Here is a 17,219-nt window from a genome sequence, read left to right as displayed (position 1 = left end):
CATTCTACAGATGTAATAGACAACATGATTTATTTGAAAGTACAGCTATCAAACACAACCAAATATGTCAGATAATTTTACACACCTGTTGAAACATCTGAACTGTTGGTGAGTATGCCCTTATGGAAAGAGCAAACTTCAAAAGATTGATCTGAAAATTGGATAAAAATTGTCCTGCTTTCTTCAAGATTAAGTTGTAGTAAGAATGTTCTGAATCTGTTAAAAACAATACAAGGGAGAGTTTAGTATTTGGCCTCAAATAGTATCCTCAAATGTTCACTGGGATTAGGCAACATACAAATATTACACCAGCACTGATTGCCAATGGAACACAAAAGGATTTGTACAGTCTCTGTTGGTGAATTCTTTTACTCAGCAACTCTAAAAGCCTCACATCAATGGGGAAAAAACTGCAAGCGTGAATTAAGTAGTCTCATTTACCATTTTTCAGGAACTGAAAAATCCACTCAGGACAAGAAAGGCAATAATGCTTCTCTGTATAGCCACACTTACAGCCTACAATGTATTAATTTATTTCAGTTTTTTCTGAATGTATCCTAGGCTCCTTGTGCTGTTCAAAAACATTTTATACAAACTATACAGTTACTCACCTGTAAATGGAATTCTTACAGATGACCTCTGCACATTTGTTTTTGAGTTGCACCCACAGTGCAGCTTAGACTAGTAGAATCTTGGAAAAGTAATACCCAGTGGAGTGCTCTCGTACCCCTTGCACCTCCCTTTACAACGCCACATGTTTGAAGAGCAAAACTATGAAATGGGGCGTAGAATCCCAATCATTTCAGTTCTTTCCACTGCCTCCTCAGGTCCAAAATTCAAATTAGGACTCAAGGGAAGAAAGGAAGGTAGGTATGGAGTGTGAATATGCAGAGGTCATCTCATAAACTCTGTTCACGGAAGAAAACCTTCAGTTCATCTTCAAGTGGCCTCTGCACATTCCCATTCTTGGGAGTTTAGCAATAAGAACTCTTCCCTCCAGAGAGTGGGGCCTATTTAAATAGAGTTTGTAATAATTCTTTACCAAAATATGCAGGGGTCCATGCCATACCTAAGGAATAACATTTTGTAAAAATATGAAACAAGTATGCATCAAACTCCAAAGTGCCAGCTCTACAAATTTTTAATATGAAAGTATGTCTAAGACAGACCATGAAAACAACATTTGTCCTAATCAAGAGTGCTCTAAAATCTCCTGAAAGAGGAACAGTGGTGTGTTCACAACACTATTCACTATAGAGTCTAATGCACTTGGGAAGGCATGCAGATGTGATTGCCTGATCTTTATTCTTTTCCCTATATGAGACAAGCCGCCTAGATGATTTCTTGTACTCCTTAGTCCTAGTCAAATATAAGGCTAATGCTCTCTTAATATCCATGGTGTATTGCTAAGCTTCCCTTCAGAGAAAAGAAGGCCCACGAAAAAATACAATTTTATGGACTGTTCGTGGTAACATGCTTTTACTGTTGGAAAAATTTCAGATGTGAACAGAGGATCACTTTTTCTTTCTGAAAGGCTGTAAAAGGAGATTCCAGTCATGAGATCCTGATGCTAGCTCAATTTTCTGGCAGATGTAATACCTAAAGGCTTTGATAAAACCTGTCTTAATTGAAAGATGAACGGGCAACATTCTCCCATGGACTGAAAGAAAGATTTCATTAACTAAATATTAGATTGAGGTCCCATGTAACTGTGTTTCCTCTACTCCGAAGGCAAATGTTCATTAACCTCTGTGACACACTGAACCCCATGTACACCCTTATGGTGTGATTATGTATCATTCATGTTCACCCTTATGGTGTAACTGTGTATTGTTTAATGCAAAGTATGTCATGTAATGTGTTTTTGGAATGCTCATGACATAGTGAACATTATTGTTGTAGTATTTTTGTTGCTATGTCATATGTATGGTTATAAAGAAACACATCCAAGATGGACTGGACGTATCCTGTTCTGAAGCAAAACCTCTGACATTTGCCGTTATGTCTTGTTGCAGAGGTCTATTTCTGGATACCCCCACAGGGAGAAGATGTTGTTTGCTACTGAATCGAGTGACCACTTGGGCTGATCACATAAGTCTCCGAATTGCCAGTATGTTCTCTTTGTCTGCAAGACAGAGAGTTAAAGGATAAATTTGGCGTACTATGCACCATTCCCATAGAACTACAGCCTCTTTGCACAGCTGATTCTAATGTACTCCCCTCTGCTTATTCATGTAAAACATCACTGTAGTGTTGACAGTAACCACTTGAACCACTCTAAATGAAGGTTACCTATTGTAACTGGAGGCTCTTCAAGATGTGTGGTCCCTATCTGTATTCTACATGTGGGAAGGCTTGCGTGCCATATACCCAAGTCCACAAATTCTTCAAAGCAATGTCAGTTCACCTGCACATGTGCAGTTGCATCCCTTGTGTCCTTGAGGCAAGTGTTATATGAGGCGGTGCGGGTTGATGCCTCTCCAGTTCTCCTTCTTACTACAATCTAAGAGGATCTGGAGCAGAGGAGGAGGGCAGGTACTGGAATACAGATCGGGACCACACATCTCAAAGAATTTCCGTTTCTTCTTCAAGTGCTGGCCCCTAGGTGTATTCAATGCAAACAGCATTCAGAGTAGAGGAGGGTGCAAGGAAGCCAGTAACAGAGATGCCTGCAGTACTGCTGCTCCTATGGCTGCATCTGCAGTTACAGCTTGAATGAGAGCATGTTAGGACACAAATGTGTGTACAGAGCTTCAAGCTGCCTATCTGCAAATATCCTCAGCAGAACATCCAGTAAGGATGCCATGTAGGCCACTTGTATTTGCATGGAGTGAGCTGTAATACCCGCAGGAGGGGGAAGCTTTGCTATTTTGTAGCATTCTAATATGCAGCCCAAATTCACTTAAAAATGCTCTGTGAGAATATGGCCTGTCCATGCGACTGTTCTGCCATGGCAACAAAGAGTCTCGGAAATTTTCTAATGGGTTTGTTTTTTTGTACGTAGAACACCAGGACATGTCTGACATCGAGAGAATGAAGTCTCTTGCCTGTGGAGTGAGCGTATGTTTTGGGAAAAATACAGATAAGTGAATCAACTGATGGATCTGGAACTCAGAAACAATTTTGGAGAGGAATTGGCATGTAACCTAAGGGAGACATTCTCTCTGTAGAATACTGTACACTGAATGTCTACCATCATGGCTTCTAACTCACTGACCCTCCTGGATGATGTTATAGCCACTAAGAATGCCATCTTCATAGACAGATAGGTCATGACACATGTTGCTATAGGTTCGAAGAGCAGATCTGTGACTGCTGACAGGACAAGCTTAAGGTCCCACTGAGGTGGAGCTTAATGACAGCTTGAAAGGTCCTGATCAAGCCCTTCATAAATAGAGTGGTTTGGCACAGTGGTTTGGCATGTAAAGACAGAACATTCCTCCACCAGATGGAGAAAGGCACTAATTGCTGTAAGGTGTACCCACAGTGAACTGACAGCCAAACCTGAAGTCTTTAAGGAGAGGAAATAATCTAGGATGACCGGAATGCCAGCTGTATGAGGCAATAGTTGGAGGCGTTATGCACAGGCCATGAAGCACCATCATTTAAGCCGGTAGCAGGATCTACTGAAATCTTTCCTAATTTGATTAAGAATTTCCTAGACAGGAACAGAACATGAGCATTCTACATCTGACACCTATCCAAACACCAGGCCATAAGATAAGTGAGCCTGGGTTGGAGTGCTTGATCTTCCCCATCCTGAGTAAAGAGATCCTGAAATGAGCAGATTCTGATAGATGGGCATGTGGACATCATTAGGCGTTCCATTGACACGAGTCGCCTGGGCTTCTAAGGTGGTAAGAGGGTGATGGTGGCTCCTTTGCGATGTACCTTCCAAACAACTTGTGGTAGTAGGGGGATGGGAGGAAAAGCATATTTGAGGTTGTCCATCCAGGAGATCACCACCCTGGGATCTGTGGTCTATAGCTCCCCTGAAATAATATATGGGGATCTTCCTGTTCGTCTGGGATGCAAAGAGGTGCTGTAGGGGAGTGTCCCATTGTGAAAATATATTGACTAGAACCATGTTGTGTATTTACTATTCATAGTCTCTAGAGAAACATCAGCTCAGCCTGTCTGCCACATGGTTGTGAATGCCCGGGAGGTATGCAGCTTCTATCGTAATGAAATTCTTGAGACACCAGTTCCAAAGTCTGGCAGCTTTCCGGCAGGTGGGATGAAATCTCATTCTTCCCTGTCTGTTTATGTAGACCACTGAAGGGATATTGTTTAACATTACCTGCACATGGAGTAAGTGGAAGAAAGGCCTTGAACACAAGGTGGACCACTCTCAGTTCCAGTAAGTTTATGTATAGTCTGGCCTCTTTTGAGGTCCAGATACCTTGAGCAGTGTGAAGGTTCAGGTGAGAGCCCGACTCTATTACAGAGGCATCTGTCAGGATAATGGCCTTCGGTACGGGAGGGTTGAAGTGAGTCCCCACAATGACCTTGTGTGGGTTGAACCACCAAGCAAGGGAGGTGAGAACTCTGGTAGGACCAGTGACACTGGAGTCAATGCAATCTCTGTTCAGTCGGTAGGTCAATTGGAGCCAAGCTTGCAAGCACCTCAAAAGGAGTCTGGCAAATGGCGTTACATAGGTGCATGTGCACTGTGATTCGCTGTCTGCATGTAATGTGAGAGATAAAGTTGCTCATTGCATAAAACCTGTCTGCAGGAAGAAATACTCTCCCAGACACTGAGTCCAGCCACTCCCCAATAAATGTTATTGCCAGTCTGGGTGACAAAATGGACTTTTCTTCATTTATGCAAACACATCAAGTAGTAAGAAGGTGCCAAAGAAATCCTGTTCCTGCAATGACTTCCTGGTGAGAGTGGCATACCAGGAGCCAGTCATCCATGTATGGAAATACTATGTAGCCGTGGCATTGCATCTGGGCTGCTACCATGGTGAAAACTTTTGTGAATAACATGGGTGCCATAGAAGCCCAACAGGGAGGACATGAAAATGGTAATGCTCTTGGCCAACCATAAAGCGCAGGAATTTCCTGTGATATGGGTGAACATCTACGTGGAAACATGCATCCTTCATGTTGAGAGCTGTTGGAATGGTGCTGAATCACTATATAGTATCACGATGGACAAGTCTGGTGAGCCTGACTGCTGGAGGACTCTGGGAGCAGGGCCTCATAGCACTAGACTGTGGAAAAATCACTGAAAAGGCCAAACTTGCACTTGGCATCAATACGTGTCACAAATGTTTGTCCAGCAATGTGTGTAAGCAGCTATATGCTGATGTGGAAGACCAATGGTCATGGTCAGCCAATGGCCAGTTCACCTGCTGTGTACATGTGCAGGTGTGCAATGACAAATCTGGGGTGAGCTGACCTTGGTCAACTGACCCTACAGAATGACATGACATCAGGTGCCTGGAGGGGAGTAGTCCACAATAAGTGAATATCAGCCAAACCCTGCAGCTCCCTCCCAGATTATGAATTAATTGGGATATGCCACATAATTCACTGGCAAAGCATATTTTGGGGATATGTGACTTCTTTGAGGGTATAAGTACTGGGAAGATCACATGGTATCTAGTTTTTCTATCTATATCTCATATATCCAAGAGGGCCAGTGATACTGTCGGACAGAAGAAGGACTAAGACCAGAGAACCTCAGGGTAACCTAGACCTAGCTCCGAGGCATCATAGATCAGAGGGCCTTGGGGTAGCCAAGACCTCACTATGAGGGACTTAGAAAATAGACCAAGGACCTGAAGGAACCTGAAGGAGGAAGAGACAGTCATCATCTAGGAGTGGAAGCGATCATGCTTTGCTTACCAATCAGGATACTGTGTGGGGCCAACATAGTCACTAAGGGTTTATGCTTGGGAAATTGAGACTTATTAAGGAGAGGCATTGTATAGTCTTTTCTATTTGTCTGTGATACCTGCTTTTCAATAAACAATGGCTCTGCATTGAAGCTACTGACTTTTTGGTCTTCACTGGGATGGTCACTGGGTGCCCAGCTATGGGCACATGAATTGATCTGAATTTGTCCCCAGCTCAACAAGAGCCACACACCATATTCCTCCAGAAGGAAAGGGATTATAGATACCACTGTAATAATCCAGAATTTTAGCTTTTGAATAAAGATGTTGAGTTGCTGAATGTCCAGGTTGGATCTCCACCTGCCATCTTTTTGGAGGATTAGGAAATATGGGGACTAGAACCCTCTTCTTCGGTACTGAGGTGGGACGCATTCTATAGCCCCTTGGTGAAAGAGGGATTCCGCCTCTTGTTGAAGAATCACTTGATGAGAATGGTCCATGGAGGGAGGTCGGGGAGGTGGTTTGTGAGGAGGGAAGGAAAGAAATTCTATGGAGTATCCCTGTTGGATCATCTTCAGGACCCAACCATCTGTGGTGATCTTGTTCCAGGTGTGGGTGAAGAGAATAAGATGACTTCCAAAGGTGACAAGGGAAGGTGTAAGTAGCATGACCCGTGGCAAGTGGGCCTCGACGTGTGTCAAAAATGGTCGTTGGCCTGTGTTTGGGAATAAGAAGAGTTGTGACAGTAGAGGGAGCCAAGAAATGGGAGCACTGAATCCTCTATCATTTGCATGAAGGCTCATATGGACGCTGGTAATATAAAGCTTGAGAAGAAGGTGATCACGGTCTAAAGGGCTGTCTCTGGTGTCTCCTCCTGGGGGGCTGGAGCGTAAATTCCCCATGGATCGCAGAGTGGCTTTTGAGTTCTATGGAGTGAAGGGACTTGTCCATCTTTTCATTAAAAATGTTGGACTCATTGAAGGTGAGGTCTTGAATGGTGTTTTGGACTTCTCTAAAAAAGCCCAACAACTGGAATCATGAGTCCCTTCACATGACTAGCCCTGTGGCCAAACTTCTGGACCCAGTATCTACAGCATCTATCACACTCTAGACTACCTTCACTACTAATTTTACCTCATCCAGGAAAGATTGGAATTGGGCCTCCAAGGAAATCGGTACCAGCTCTCCCTAGGGGTTCATATCCAAAGGGATGGTAAGTATAGCCTCTCGACTGTCTGTTGGTGCTTTTGTGCCTTCTTGGAGATACTGGTGCAGCTATCTCTTTCGACTACTCCAATTACGAGGACAGTTCTGTGGTAGTGGTGGTACTGTTAGTACCAGGACACCCCTGCCTGATGGGTGGGGATGAAGCTGTTCCTGGGGCATCAATAACAATTCCTCCTCCGGGATAAGGATGCCTCTCAGGAACGCAGGGCCCAAAAGGAGTGAAAACTGAGGGTACGAAAGGAGTATATCCTCAAGTGCTACAAAGGTCTCCGAATGGTTGGGAGTCTGAGGAGTTCCAACACAAACTGAAGGACCTGGCTCATCTTCTGCAGCCAGTCGGTCTTTGGATAGATGAGGCGGTTTCGATGATGTGTCCAGACCCACATTTGTAGATGGGACTGGCAAGCATCTATCTTTATGTTTCGGTCCTGCCATCACTGCCAGATCCCTGTTTTTGTGCCCTGCCCTCCAGCAGAGCTGGCTCTGTGGGTTCTATATGCAATGTCTAACCTACCCTGGACCAGCTTGGGGATGAAACGAGTTTCTTATGGACAGTCCTCTGCAAGGATCTGTTCTTGCACCCATAAAAGTGCCCTCTGCTTCAACGGCAAAGGCTCTTCTCCAAGGATCGTGCTTGGAGGGGTGCTGCTAGTCAGCGGAGACTGATGTATAGGGGATCTCCTGACCTAGAGCGGGCCCTCATAACTTCCTCCGTCAGGAAGGTTTTAAGTCAGAGCTCTCAGGCCTTTAATTCTGGGTGGGAAAGATTGACGAATACTCCACTTTGCTGACGTGTGCTTCACCCGGACAATACAGGCACCCTTGATGCTCATCACTGATGAAGCAGCAGCAAGAGCAGGAGATGCAATTCTTGGATCCTGGGACACTGGGCACAGTCTCAGGCCTGGGGAGGATTTCCCTCGATTTGGCGGGGAGGTGGGAGAAGGGAGGGAAGAATAACTATCTGATGCTAAATCTATACTAACTATAACCACTAAAATAGATATAAAAACTATTTACGTTTACTTTACACATTATGCACTGAAGGAGGACACAACTCTGACTCGGGCCATGCGATGGGAAGAAGGAACTAGAGAGATGTTGACCCACACCATCTCTTATATCTTCAGTTGACAACACGAGGGAAGCTACTGAGCATGTGCGCATCAACTGACACCATTTCCAGATTTAGTCACATGGGGCACATGCGTATCCACATGTGGTATACACAAAGGGACCAGCACTCCAAGAATATGTAGTTGAGGGAGAAAGAATTTGAAAGCCCAATGTATCACTCTTAATTCATGAACAATGATACCCATTTTTTTCCCCCTGGAAATACATAATTGTGAATTCTTCTAATGAAGATTGGATGCATCTGAGGTGACTGTGGCCTACCAAACTGAGGGATTGAATGCAATTCCTTTGGGGACATTGCAATTTTGAGTCAATGATAAAACCTTGAGAAGCTCAACTCTTTCATCCATCGGGATTTCAATAATTTCCACCCAACTATCAACCTCAGCTTGGACCAGTCCACACAAGAAATCCACTTCCTGGACACTACAATACAAATAAATGATGGTCACATTACCACCCTCTACTGAAAACCAACTGACCGCAATACATGTCTTCATGCCTCCAGCTTCTACCCTGGACACACTACATGATCCATGGTCTACAGCCAAGCCTTAAGATACAACCGGATTTGCTCCGATCCCTCAGACAGAGACAAACACCTACAGGATCTCCATAAAACATTCTTAAAACTACAATACCCACCTGGAGAGGTGAAGAAACAAATTGACAGAGCCAGATGGGTACCCAGAAGTCACCTACAACAGGACAGACCCAACAAAGAAAACAACAGAACACCACTGTCCCCAGTTAAAATCTCTCCAACACATCATTAAGGATCTACAACCTATCCTAGCAGATGATCCCTCACTCGCTCAAGCTGTGGGAGGCAGACCTATCCTTGCTTACAGACAGGCCCCCAATCTGAAGCAAATACTCACCAGCAACCGTACACCATACAAGAATACTAACCCAGGAACCTACCCCTGCAACAAACCCCATTGCCAGCTCTGCCCGCACATCAACTCTAGTGATACCATCACAGGTCCTAACCACATCAGCCACACCATAAGGAGCTCATTCACCTGCACGTCTACTAATGTGATATACACCATCATGTGCCAGCAATGCCCCTCTGCCATGTACATTGGCCAAATCGGACTGTCACTATGCAAAAGAATAAATGGACACAAATCAGACATAAAAAATAATAACATCCATAAACCAGTTAGAGAACACTTCAGTCTCCCAAGACACTCTGTAGCTGACTTGAAAGTTGCCATACTTCTACAAAAAAACTTCAAAAACAGACTTCAAAGAGAAAGTGCAGAATTGGAACTCATCTGCAAACTTGACACAATCAAACTGTCTAAATAGGGACTTGGAATGGTTATCTCATTACAATAAGTAATTGTCACTGTTCACACATTCTCACCTCCTAATCAGTGGTTGTGAATAGGCCTCAACTACTCTAACTGAATGGACTTTGCTTATATCCACCTTCCCCACTGTTGTTCCTTACCCTTGGATATGTATATATATACCTCCCATGTCATTTCTATTCTTTACATCTGACGAAGTGGGTTACAGCCCACGAAAGCTTATGCCTGCAGAAATTAAATTTGTTAGTCTTTAAAGTGCTACAGGACTCTCGTTGTTTTTGCTGTATACAGACTGACACGGCTACCCCTCTGAATCTTTCATCAGAAAGTTCAAATTCTGCATGATTCTCCTAACCTCAATCATTCCTTCCTTGTCCACCCAAGACTGTTTTGGGGCTCTCAGTTTACAGGATGATTATTTTCACATCTCAGTAAGGCCTTCACATTGAAAACACCTACTGTTTTTTGTAGGAGGAGATGATTATCAATACTAAATCCATTTGGCCTGTCTACAAGCCTTTCACCAATAGCAATACATTTAAGACATCCATTTAATCACCATTACCCTTATTTACTCATTAGAGTGCCCTCACAGGAGGACCAAGCAAAAGCTTGTGCCACTAATGTACCCTGTTGCAAACACTGGGGTTCAAGATAAATTGGAATAAATCACATATAGCTCCAGTACAGATCATATTTTTATTAGGGTAGTTACGGAGTCTCAAAAAGGCAGAGCTTTGCTTCCAGAAGAAAGTGGAAGTGCTGTAGAAGAACTCATGCCAAACCAGTTGATTGGTGACATAAGTAACTCTGCTTGCATATCTAAAGATGAATCCTCTACAGCATTGTCTAGCAAGACATTGTTTACCAAGAACAGTCAGAATGTTTATGAAATTGACACTACTCACGGATGAGTTTCTATCTAAAAGGAGTAACTTGGTTTTGACTTTCTTTAAACTCATAAGAACGCCCATAGGGAGTGAGACCAATGGTCCATCTAGGCCAGTATCCTGTCTTTCAACAGTGGCTGGTGACAGATGTTTAGCAGGAATAAACAGAACATGGCAATTGTTGAATGATTCCTCCTGTCATCCAGTCACACCTTCTGGCAGTCAGAGGCTTAGGAATACCCAGAGCACAGGATTGTGTCCCTGACTATCTTGGCTAATAGCCATTCGTAGACCTATCCTCCATGAATGTACCTAATTCTTCTCAGTTGTACTTTTGGTCTTCACAATTTCCCCTGGCACTGAATTCCACAGGTGGACTGTACATTGTGTAAAGAAGTACCTCCTTGTTTGTTTTAAACCTGCTGCCTATGAATTTTCATCTGATGACTCCTGGTTCTTGTGTTATGTGAAGGGGTAAACAACACTTCCTTATTCACTTCTTCCACACCATTCATGATTTTATAGACCTCTACCACAGTGTCTTTCAACCTTTACAAACTACTGTATCCCTTGCAGGAGTCTGATTTATCTTGAATACTCCCAAGTTTCACCTCACTTAAAAACTGCTTGCTTACAAAATCAGAGATAAAAATACAAGCGTCACAACATCACTATTACTGAAAAATGGCTTAATTTCTCATTTTTACCATATAATTATTAAATAAATCAACTGGAATCTAAATATTGTACTTTTATTTCAGTGTATAGTATATAGAGCAGTATAAAGAAGTCATTGTATGAAATTTTAGTTTGTACTGACTTCGCTGAGTTGATGTACCTCCTGGAAGACCTCTGCGTACCCCAGAGGTACATGTACACCTGGTTGAGAACCACCGCTCTATCATATCCCTTCCCCTTAGTTGTCTCTTTTCTAAGATGAACAGCCCAGTCTTTTTAATCTCTCCTCATATGGAAGCTGTTCCGTACCCTTAATCACTGTTGTTGCCCTTCTCTGTACTTTTTTCTAATTCTAGTATATCTTTTTTGAGATGAGGCAACTAGAACTGCATGCAGTGTTAAAGGTGTGGGTGTATCATAGATTTATATAGCAGCATTATGATATTTTCTATTTCATCTATCCTTTTCCTAATGGAGCCTAACATTGTTTGCTTTTAACATTGTTGCTGCACACTAAACAGATGATTTCAGACAACAATCCATGTTAACACCAAGATTTCTTTCTTGAGAGGTAACAGCTAATCTAGACCCCATCATTTTATATGTATATTTAGGACTATGTTTTCCAAAGTGCATTACTGTGCATTTATCAACATTGAATTTCATTTTCCATTTTCTTGCCCAGCCACACAGTTTTGAGAGATCCCTCTGCAACGCTTCACAGTCAGCTTTGGACTTAACTTTCTTAAGTAATTGTGTATCATCTGCACACTTTGTCAATTCACTGTTTATCCCTTTTTCCAGCTCATTTATGAATATGTTGAATAGCACTGGTCCATGCAGTACAGATCTTTGGGGGAATCCACTATCTACCTCTCTCCACTATGAAAACTGACCATTTATTCCTACCCTGTACTTCTTATCTTTTAACCAGTTACCGATCCATAAAAGGACCTTTCCTCTTATCCCGTAACTCCTTACTTTTCTTACGACCCTTCCATGAGGGACCTTGTCAAAACTTTCTGAAACTCCATGTACATCATATCCACCGGATCTCCTTGTCCACGGTGAATTCTCACCCATCCTCAAAAAATTCTAACAGATTAATAAAGCATGATTTCCTTTTACTAAAGCCAAGTTGACTTTTCCCCAACATATCACGTTCATCTATGTGTCTTATAATTCTGTTCTTTACCTGCAGTTTCAACTCTTTGAATGGCAGTGGTCCCTACCACTGAATTTGGAACTGGATGGGTCTAACAGACCCTCCAAGAGACAACTGTTGTAACTGGAGTCTGTGTAACAAACAAAAAGAATTGGAATTGCTAATTTATGAGCACAAATTTGATCTAATCAGTATTACTGTGGCCTGGTCTACACTGGTGGCTTAATTCGAATTAAAGTCCCTTAATTCGAATTAATTACTCCTGTGTCTACACTTGCACATTGTTAATTTGAATTAAGGAGCCTTTAAAATCGAATTAATAAAACCACCTCTGCAAGTGGATAAGTGCCTGAAGTGCATCAGTTAATTTGCATTAGTGTGAGTGTAGACGCAATGGGACTTAATTCGAATTAATTGGCCTCCAGACTGTATCCCATGATGCCCCATTTCAGTATCCTCCCCCAAAGCAGCCCCGGGAAGATTTAAATCTTCATTTCCTGAGGTGAATGGGTTTAAAATCCAAGCTGTGATCACCCCCCCCCCCACACACACACACACACACACAACAAGCCCTTTTCAGTTTGTCTCTTTAAGGGTTTGAAAGATTTCACCACCTACCCCCCTCCCCGTGGTGAATGCGTTTTAACTGCCCAGCAAGCCCTTTGCAGTTTGTCCCTTTGAAAGTTTAGCCCTTTCAAGTTTGCCCCTTTGAAAGATTTCACCACCTATCCCTTTCCCTGCATGGTGAATGTGATTTAAATGCCAGCAGTGAGAGGAAATTCCTTGCTACATTGTTTCAGTTACCAATCATGGAAATTGATACTTTCTTGGGAGTTTATTCACAGTGCTACATGTGGATACATTATATCATGCTTTCCATCAGTGAAATGGAAACATTTGTATCATTATATTAATATACTAACTGACTCTGTTGTTATTTATCTTACATTCTACAGACACCTGTAGAATCAAAATCAAAGGCAAGCAATATACACGGGGTCGTAGGGGGAGCATAAAAGGCAAACAGCATACAGGTGGGGGGGGTTCGTTTGGTGAAGGGAAAAATCAAAGGCAAGCAATATACAGGGGGCAGTGGGGGGAACATAAAAGGCAAACAGCATACAGGTGGGGGGGGTTCGTTTGGTGAAGGGAAAAATCAAAGGCAAGCAATATACAGTGGGTAGTGGGGGGAGTATAAAAGGCAAACAGCATAAATTTCTAAAGTAATCCAGGATAAACAACGATGTATTTGTCATGGTCAAAATGAGAGCATAGTTCAACTGACTCCATGTGCCTGCAGCAACGGCGATCGGGGGAGTAAAAAAACAGCATAAAAATCCTTTTCCTGTTTGTTTGGGGTTGGGGGAACGGGGTGAGGGAAGCAGCGCTGCATCCTGGGATGATGACACTCCTCACAACAGTCTCTATGATTAGTTGCACTGTGGGATAGCTTCCCACATTGCACGGGTTTCTAATTCGACTTAAGGCTGGCCAGTGTGGACACAAGAAACCAGCACAAACACTATAGTGTGGACAGTCTGCAGCGCTTTCTCTAAATCGCTTTCTGTAATTGGAATTAAGCTAATTCGAATTAGTGCTGCAGTGTAGACATAGCCTGAATGTGGGGGGATGATGCTAATGACTGAAATGTTAAATCTGTGATTATTACTAAGGCTACAATTTTGGAGCAGAGATTATGTTGTCCACGGTAACCCTGAATTTGAATAAGGGCTGCAGCTCCACAGCTGCAACTTCTTTCTCTTCCAGGTGCAGCATCCTGGTCCTCCATGATCATAGTATCACTCAGATTTGGAGCATACACCCCTCTGTAGATGGAGACAGAAAAGTGGAGAGCCAAACGTGCATTGGCCCTGGCATATGTGGTCACAACAGCAATTAAATTTGGCCCTTTGCCCCTCCATTTCCATCTGTAGAGAGGTATATGCACCAAACCTGAGTGGTGTTGTGACTACATGGGTTAGGTCACAATATCCAGAACACATAACCAGGCCCACGCTCAAGGTTGCCACTGCAGAGTCAGTGTGGATGGACTCACTTTTCAGCCCTGCTGAGGGACTTCTGTTCCTACCCTTTCTGTGATGAGTCATCCCTGTGCCTGAGCTGGTGAGTCATCTGAGGAAGTTACCTGTGAGTCAGATGACAGGCCCCTGCCAATCAACCAGGCCCCAGCCAGTCCACAAGCAAGGGCCTAACCAGGTGACCCCAAGGCATTTATATAGGCTCCTAATGGAAGCAGCCACTCCACTCTGCTCAATAGCACTACCTTGCCAGGAGAATTCCCAGCTGCCTGGCAGTTTTGACAGACTGCCCCAGGCAGTGTTTGTTCCTTGCTCCAACTTGTGCTTTTTCTTACACCAGCCTCAGCCAGCCCCCAGCCATCTTGATCTTTTCCATGTCATATCCTTGTTTTCCCCAATCTCTACCATGAAATGTACTACCATTTTCTGTTAAAAAAAAAAATCATAGTCTTAGTTATTACCTAAATGGGAAGGACTGAATGGGCAAAAGGATGGGTAAATAGCACTGTATGTCAAAAATGGCTTTAGGTATTCCCGAGTCACTGATAACTCAGAAGAAAAATTATCTTGAATGCTCATGGATTGGTGTCCTAACAGATAAAGCACAAGATTACGTAGTAGTTGGTGTCTGCTGAGGACCACTGAATCACACCATGGAACAGGATGACCTGCTCCTTACTCACCTAGCTAAAATGTGGAGGAAGAAAGGTGCAATCACAGGCACATGAACTGAAGCAACACATGCCGGGGGTTCATGATGCCAGTACTAAGGATGTTTTAGAATTTCTAAATATTAGAGATGACAATTTTCTAGCTCAAGAAATGTTGCATCCAACACAGAGAATTATATATTAGGCTTCATCTTGACAGATAAAGAAGATCTGACCACAGAATGAAAAAACAGTGATTACAGAGGTACAAGTGATTATGACTTGATCACAGTTATAATGTGCAAACTGAATAAAATCAAGAGCATGTGGTGGTGTGAGTGGGGGGTGTACACACAAATACACGGAGTGCTTTAAAGAAAGCCAATTTCACAAAGCTAAAAACAATTATGAGACAAATCAAATGAGAGGAAAAATTTAATGTGAAGCATGTGAATGGGAATTGTTTAAGAATACTTTACTAGATGACCAAAAAGTCACAATCCCACAACTGAGGAAGATGACCATATTAGTTAAAAACCTGACCTAGTTTAGAAGGAACAAGAATTTCGCTATAGAAAATAATATACATAAACAAACAGAAAAAAGGGGAAATTAATAGTAATGAATATAAATCAAAAGCTAGGATTTGTAGAAAACAGGTAAGTGAAGCAAATGAATACAAGGAGAAAGCTATGACCATTAAAGTTAAGAACACCAAAGAGGTTTTTTGTTTTTTTGTTTTTGGGTTTTTTAGGTATATTAGGAACAAAGACTACTAACAGTGATTCTGGTCCATTACTATATGCAAATTGTAGCATCATCAATAATAATGCAGACAAGGCAGAAGTGTTCAACAAATATTTCTGTTCTATATTTGGAAAAAACAGATGATGTAGTCGTATCATATAACACTTTCCATTCCATTAGTATCTCAAGAGTATATTAAACAGACGCTACTAAAGCCAGACATTTTTAAATCAGTAGGTCCAGATAACTTACATCGAAGAGTTTTAAAAGATCTGGCTGAAAAGCTCATTGGACCATTAATGCTGATTTTCAATAAGTCTTTGAACACTGTTCCAGAAGAGTGGAAGCAAGCTAACGTGCCAATATTTAAATTTGGGTAAATAGGATGACCAAGATAGTTGTAGGCCTGCCAGTCTGACATTGATCCCAGGCCAGATAATGGAGCGGCTGATATGGGACTTGATTAATAAAGAATTAAAAGAGGATAATGTAACTGATGCCTATCAACATGGGGTTTATGGAAAATAGATATAAAATAAGTTTAGATACAATCTGTTTAATGAGATTACTAGTTTGACTGATAAAAATAACAGTATTTTGATGTAATATATTTAGACTTCTATGAGGCATTTGACTTGCTACCACACAATATTTTGATTAAAAAAATAAAATTAACATGAACATGGCACAAATTAAATGAAATAAAAGACGGCTAGCATATAGGTCTGGAAATGTAATTATAAATGGGGAATTATCATGATGGTTTGCTTTTATTGGGGTCTTGCAAGGATTGGTTTTTGGCCCTATGCTAACTTAACATTTATTAATGACCTGGAAGAAAACATATCATCACTGATAACATTTGCAGATGACACAAAAATTGGGGGAGTGATAAATAATGAAGAGGACAAGTCACTGATACAGAGCAATCTGGAATGCATGGTAAAGTAGGTGCAAGCAAATAATGTGTGTTTTAAAACAGCTAAATGTAAATGTATGCATCTAGGAACAAAGACTGTAGACCATACTTTCAGGATGGGGGACTCTATCCTGGGAATCAGCAATTCTGAAAAAGATTTGAGAGTCATGGTGGATATTCAGCTGAGCGTGAGCTTCAGTATGATACTGTGACTAGAAGGGCTGAACAAAGGAATCTCGGGTGGAAGTAAACAAATCATTTTACCTCTGTATTTGGCACTGGTGTGACTGCTACTGAAATAGTGTGTCTGGTTCTGGCATCCACAATTCAAGAAGGGAGTTGATAAACTGAAGAGGGTTCAGAGAAGAGCCATGAGAATGATTACACCATTAGAAAATATGATTTACAGTGACAGACCCAAGGAGCTCAATTTGTTTAGCAGTACAAAAAGAAGACTGGGGGTGATGATTACAGTTTGCAAGTACCTACATGGGGAACAAATATTTAATGATGCACTCTTCAATTTAGCAGAGAAAGGTATAACACAATCCAAAGACTGGAAGTTGAAGCTAGGCAAATTCAGACTGGAAATAAGGCAT

General features: G+C 42.1%; 1 protein-coding gene across 1 annotated transcript in view; it reads right to left on the bottom strand.

Moving 5' to 3' along the window:
- Positions 1–17,219, bottom strand: part of UGGT2 (UDP-glucose glycoprotein glucosyltransferase 2) — a 347,356-nt gene that overhangs the window by 317,591 nt on the left and 12,546 nt on the right. The window contains exon 3 of the mRNA XM_067536834.1: positions 86–216. Within this exon, the coding sequence (XP_067392935.1) occupies positions 86–216 (131 nt within the window). The remainder of the gene's footprint in view (positions 1–85; positions 217–17,219) is intronic.

The sequence above is a fragment of the Emydura macquarii genome, unplaced genomic scaffold (assembly GCF_026122565.2).
Source record: "Emydura macquarii macquarii isolate MOO-44397 ecotype Brisbane River unplaced genomic scaffold, CSIRO-AGI_Emac_v2 contig_3671, whole genome shotgun sequence".
In the NCBI taxonomy this organism is placed as follows: Eukaryota; Metazoa; Chordata; order Testudines; family Chelidae; genus Emydura; species Emydura macquarii.
This window is presented reverse-complemented; position numbering and strand designations above follow the sequence as displayed.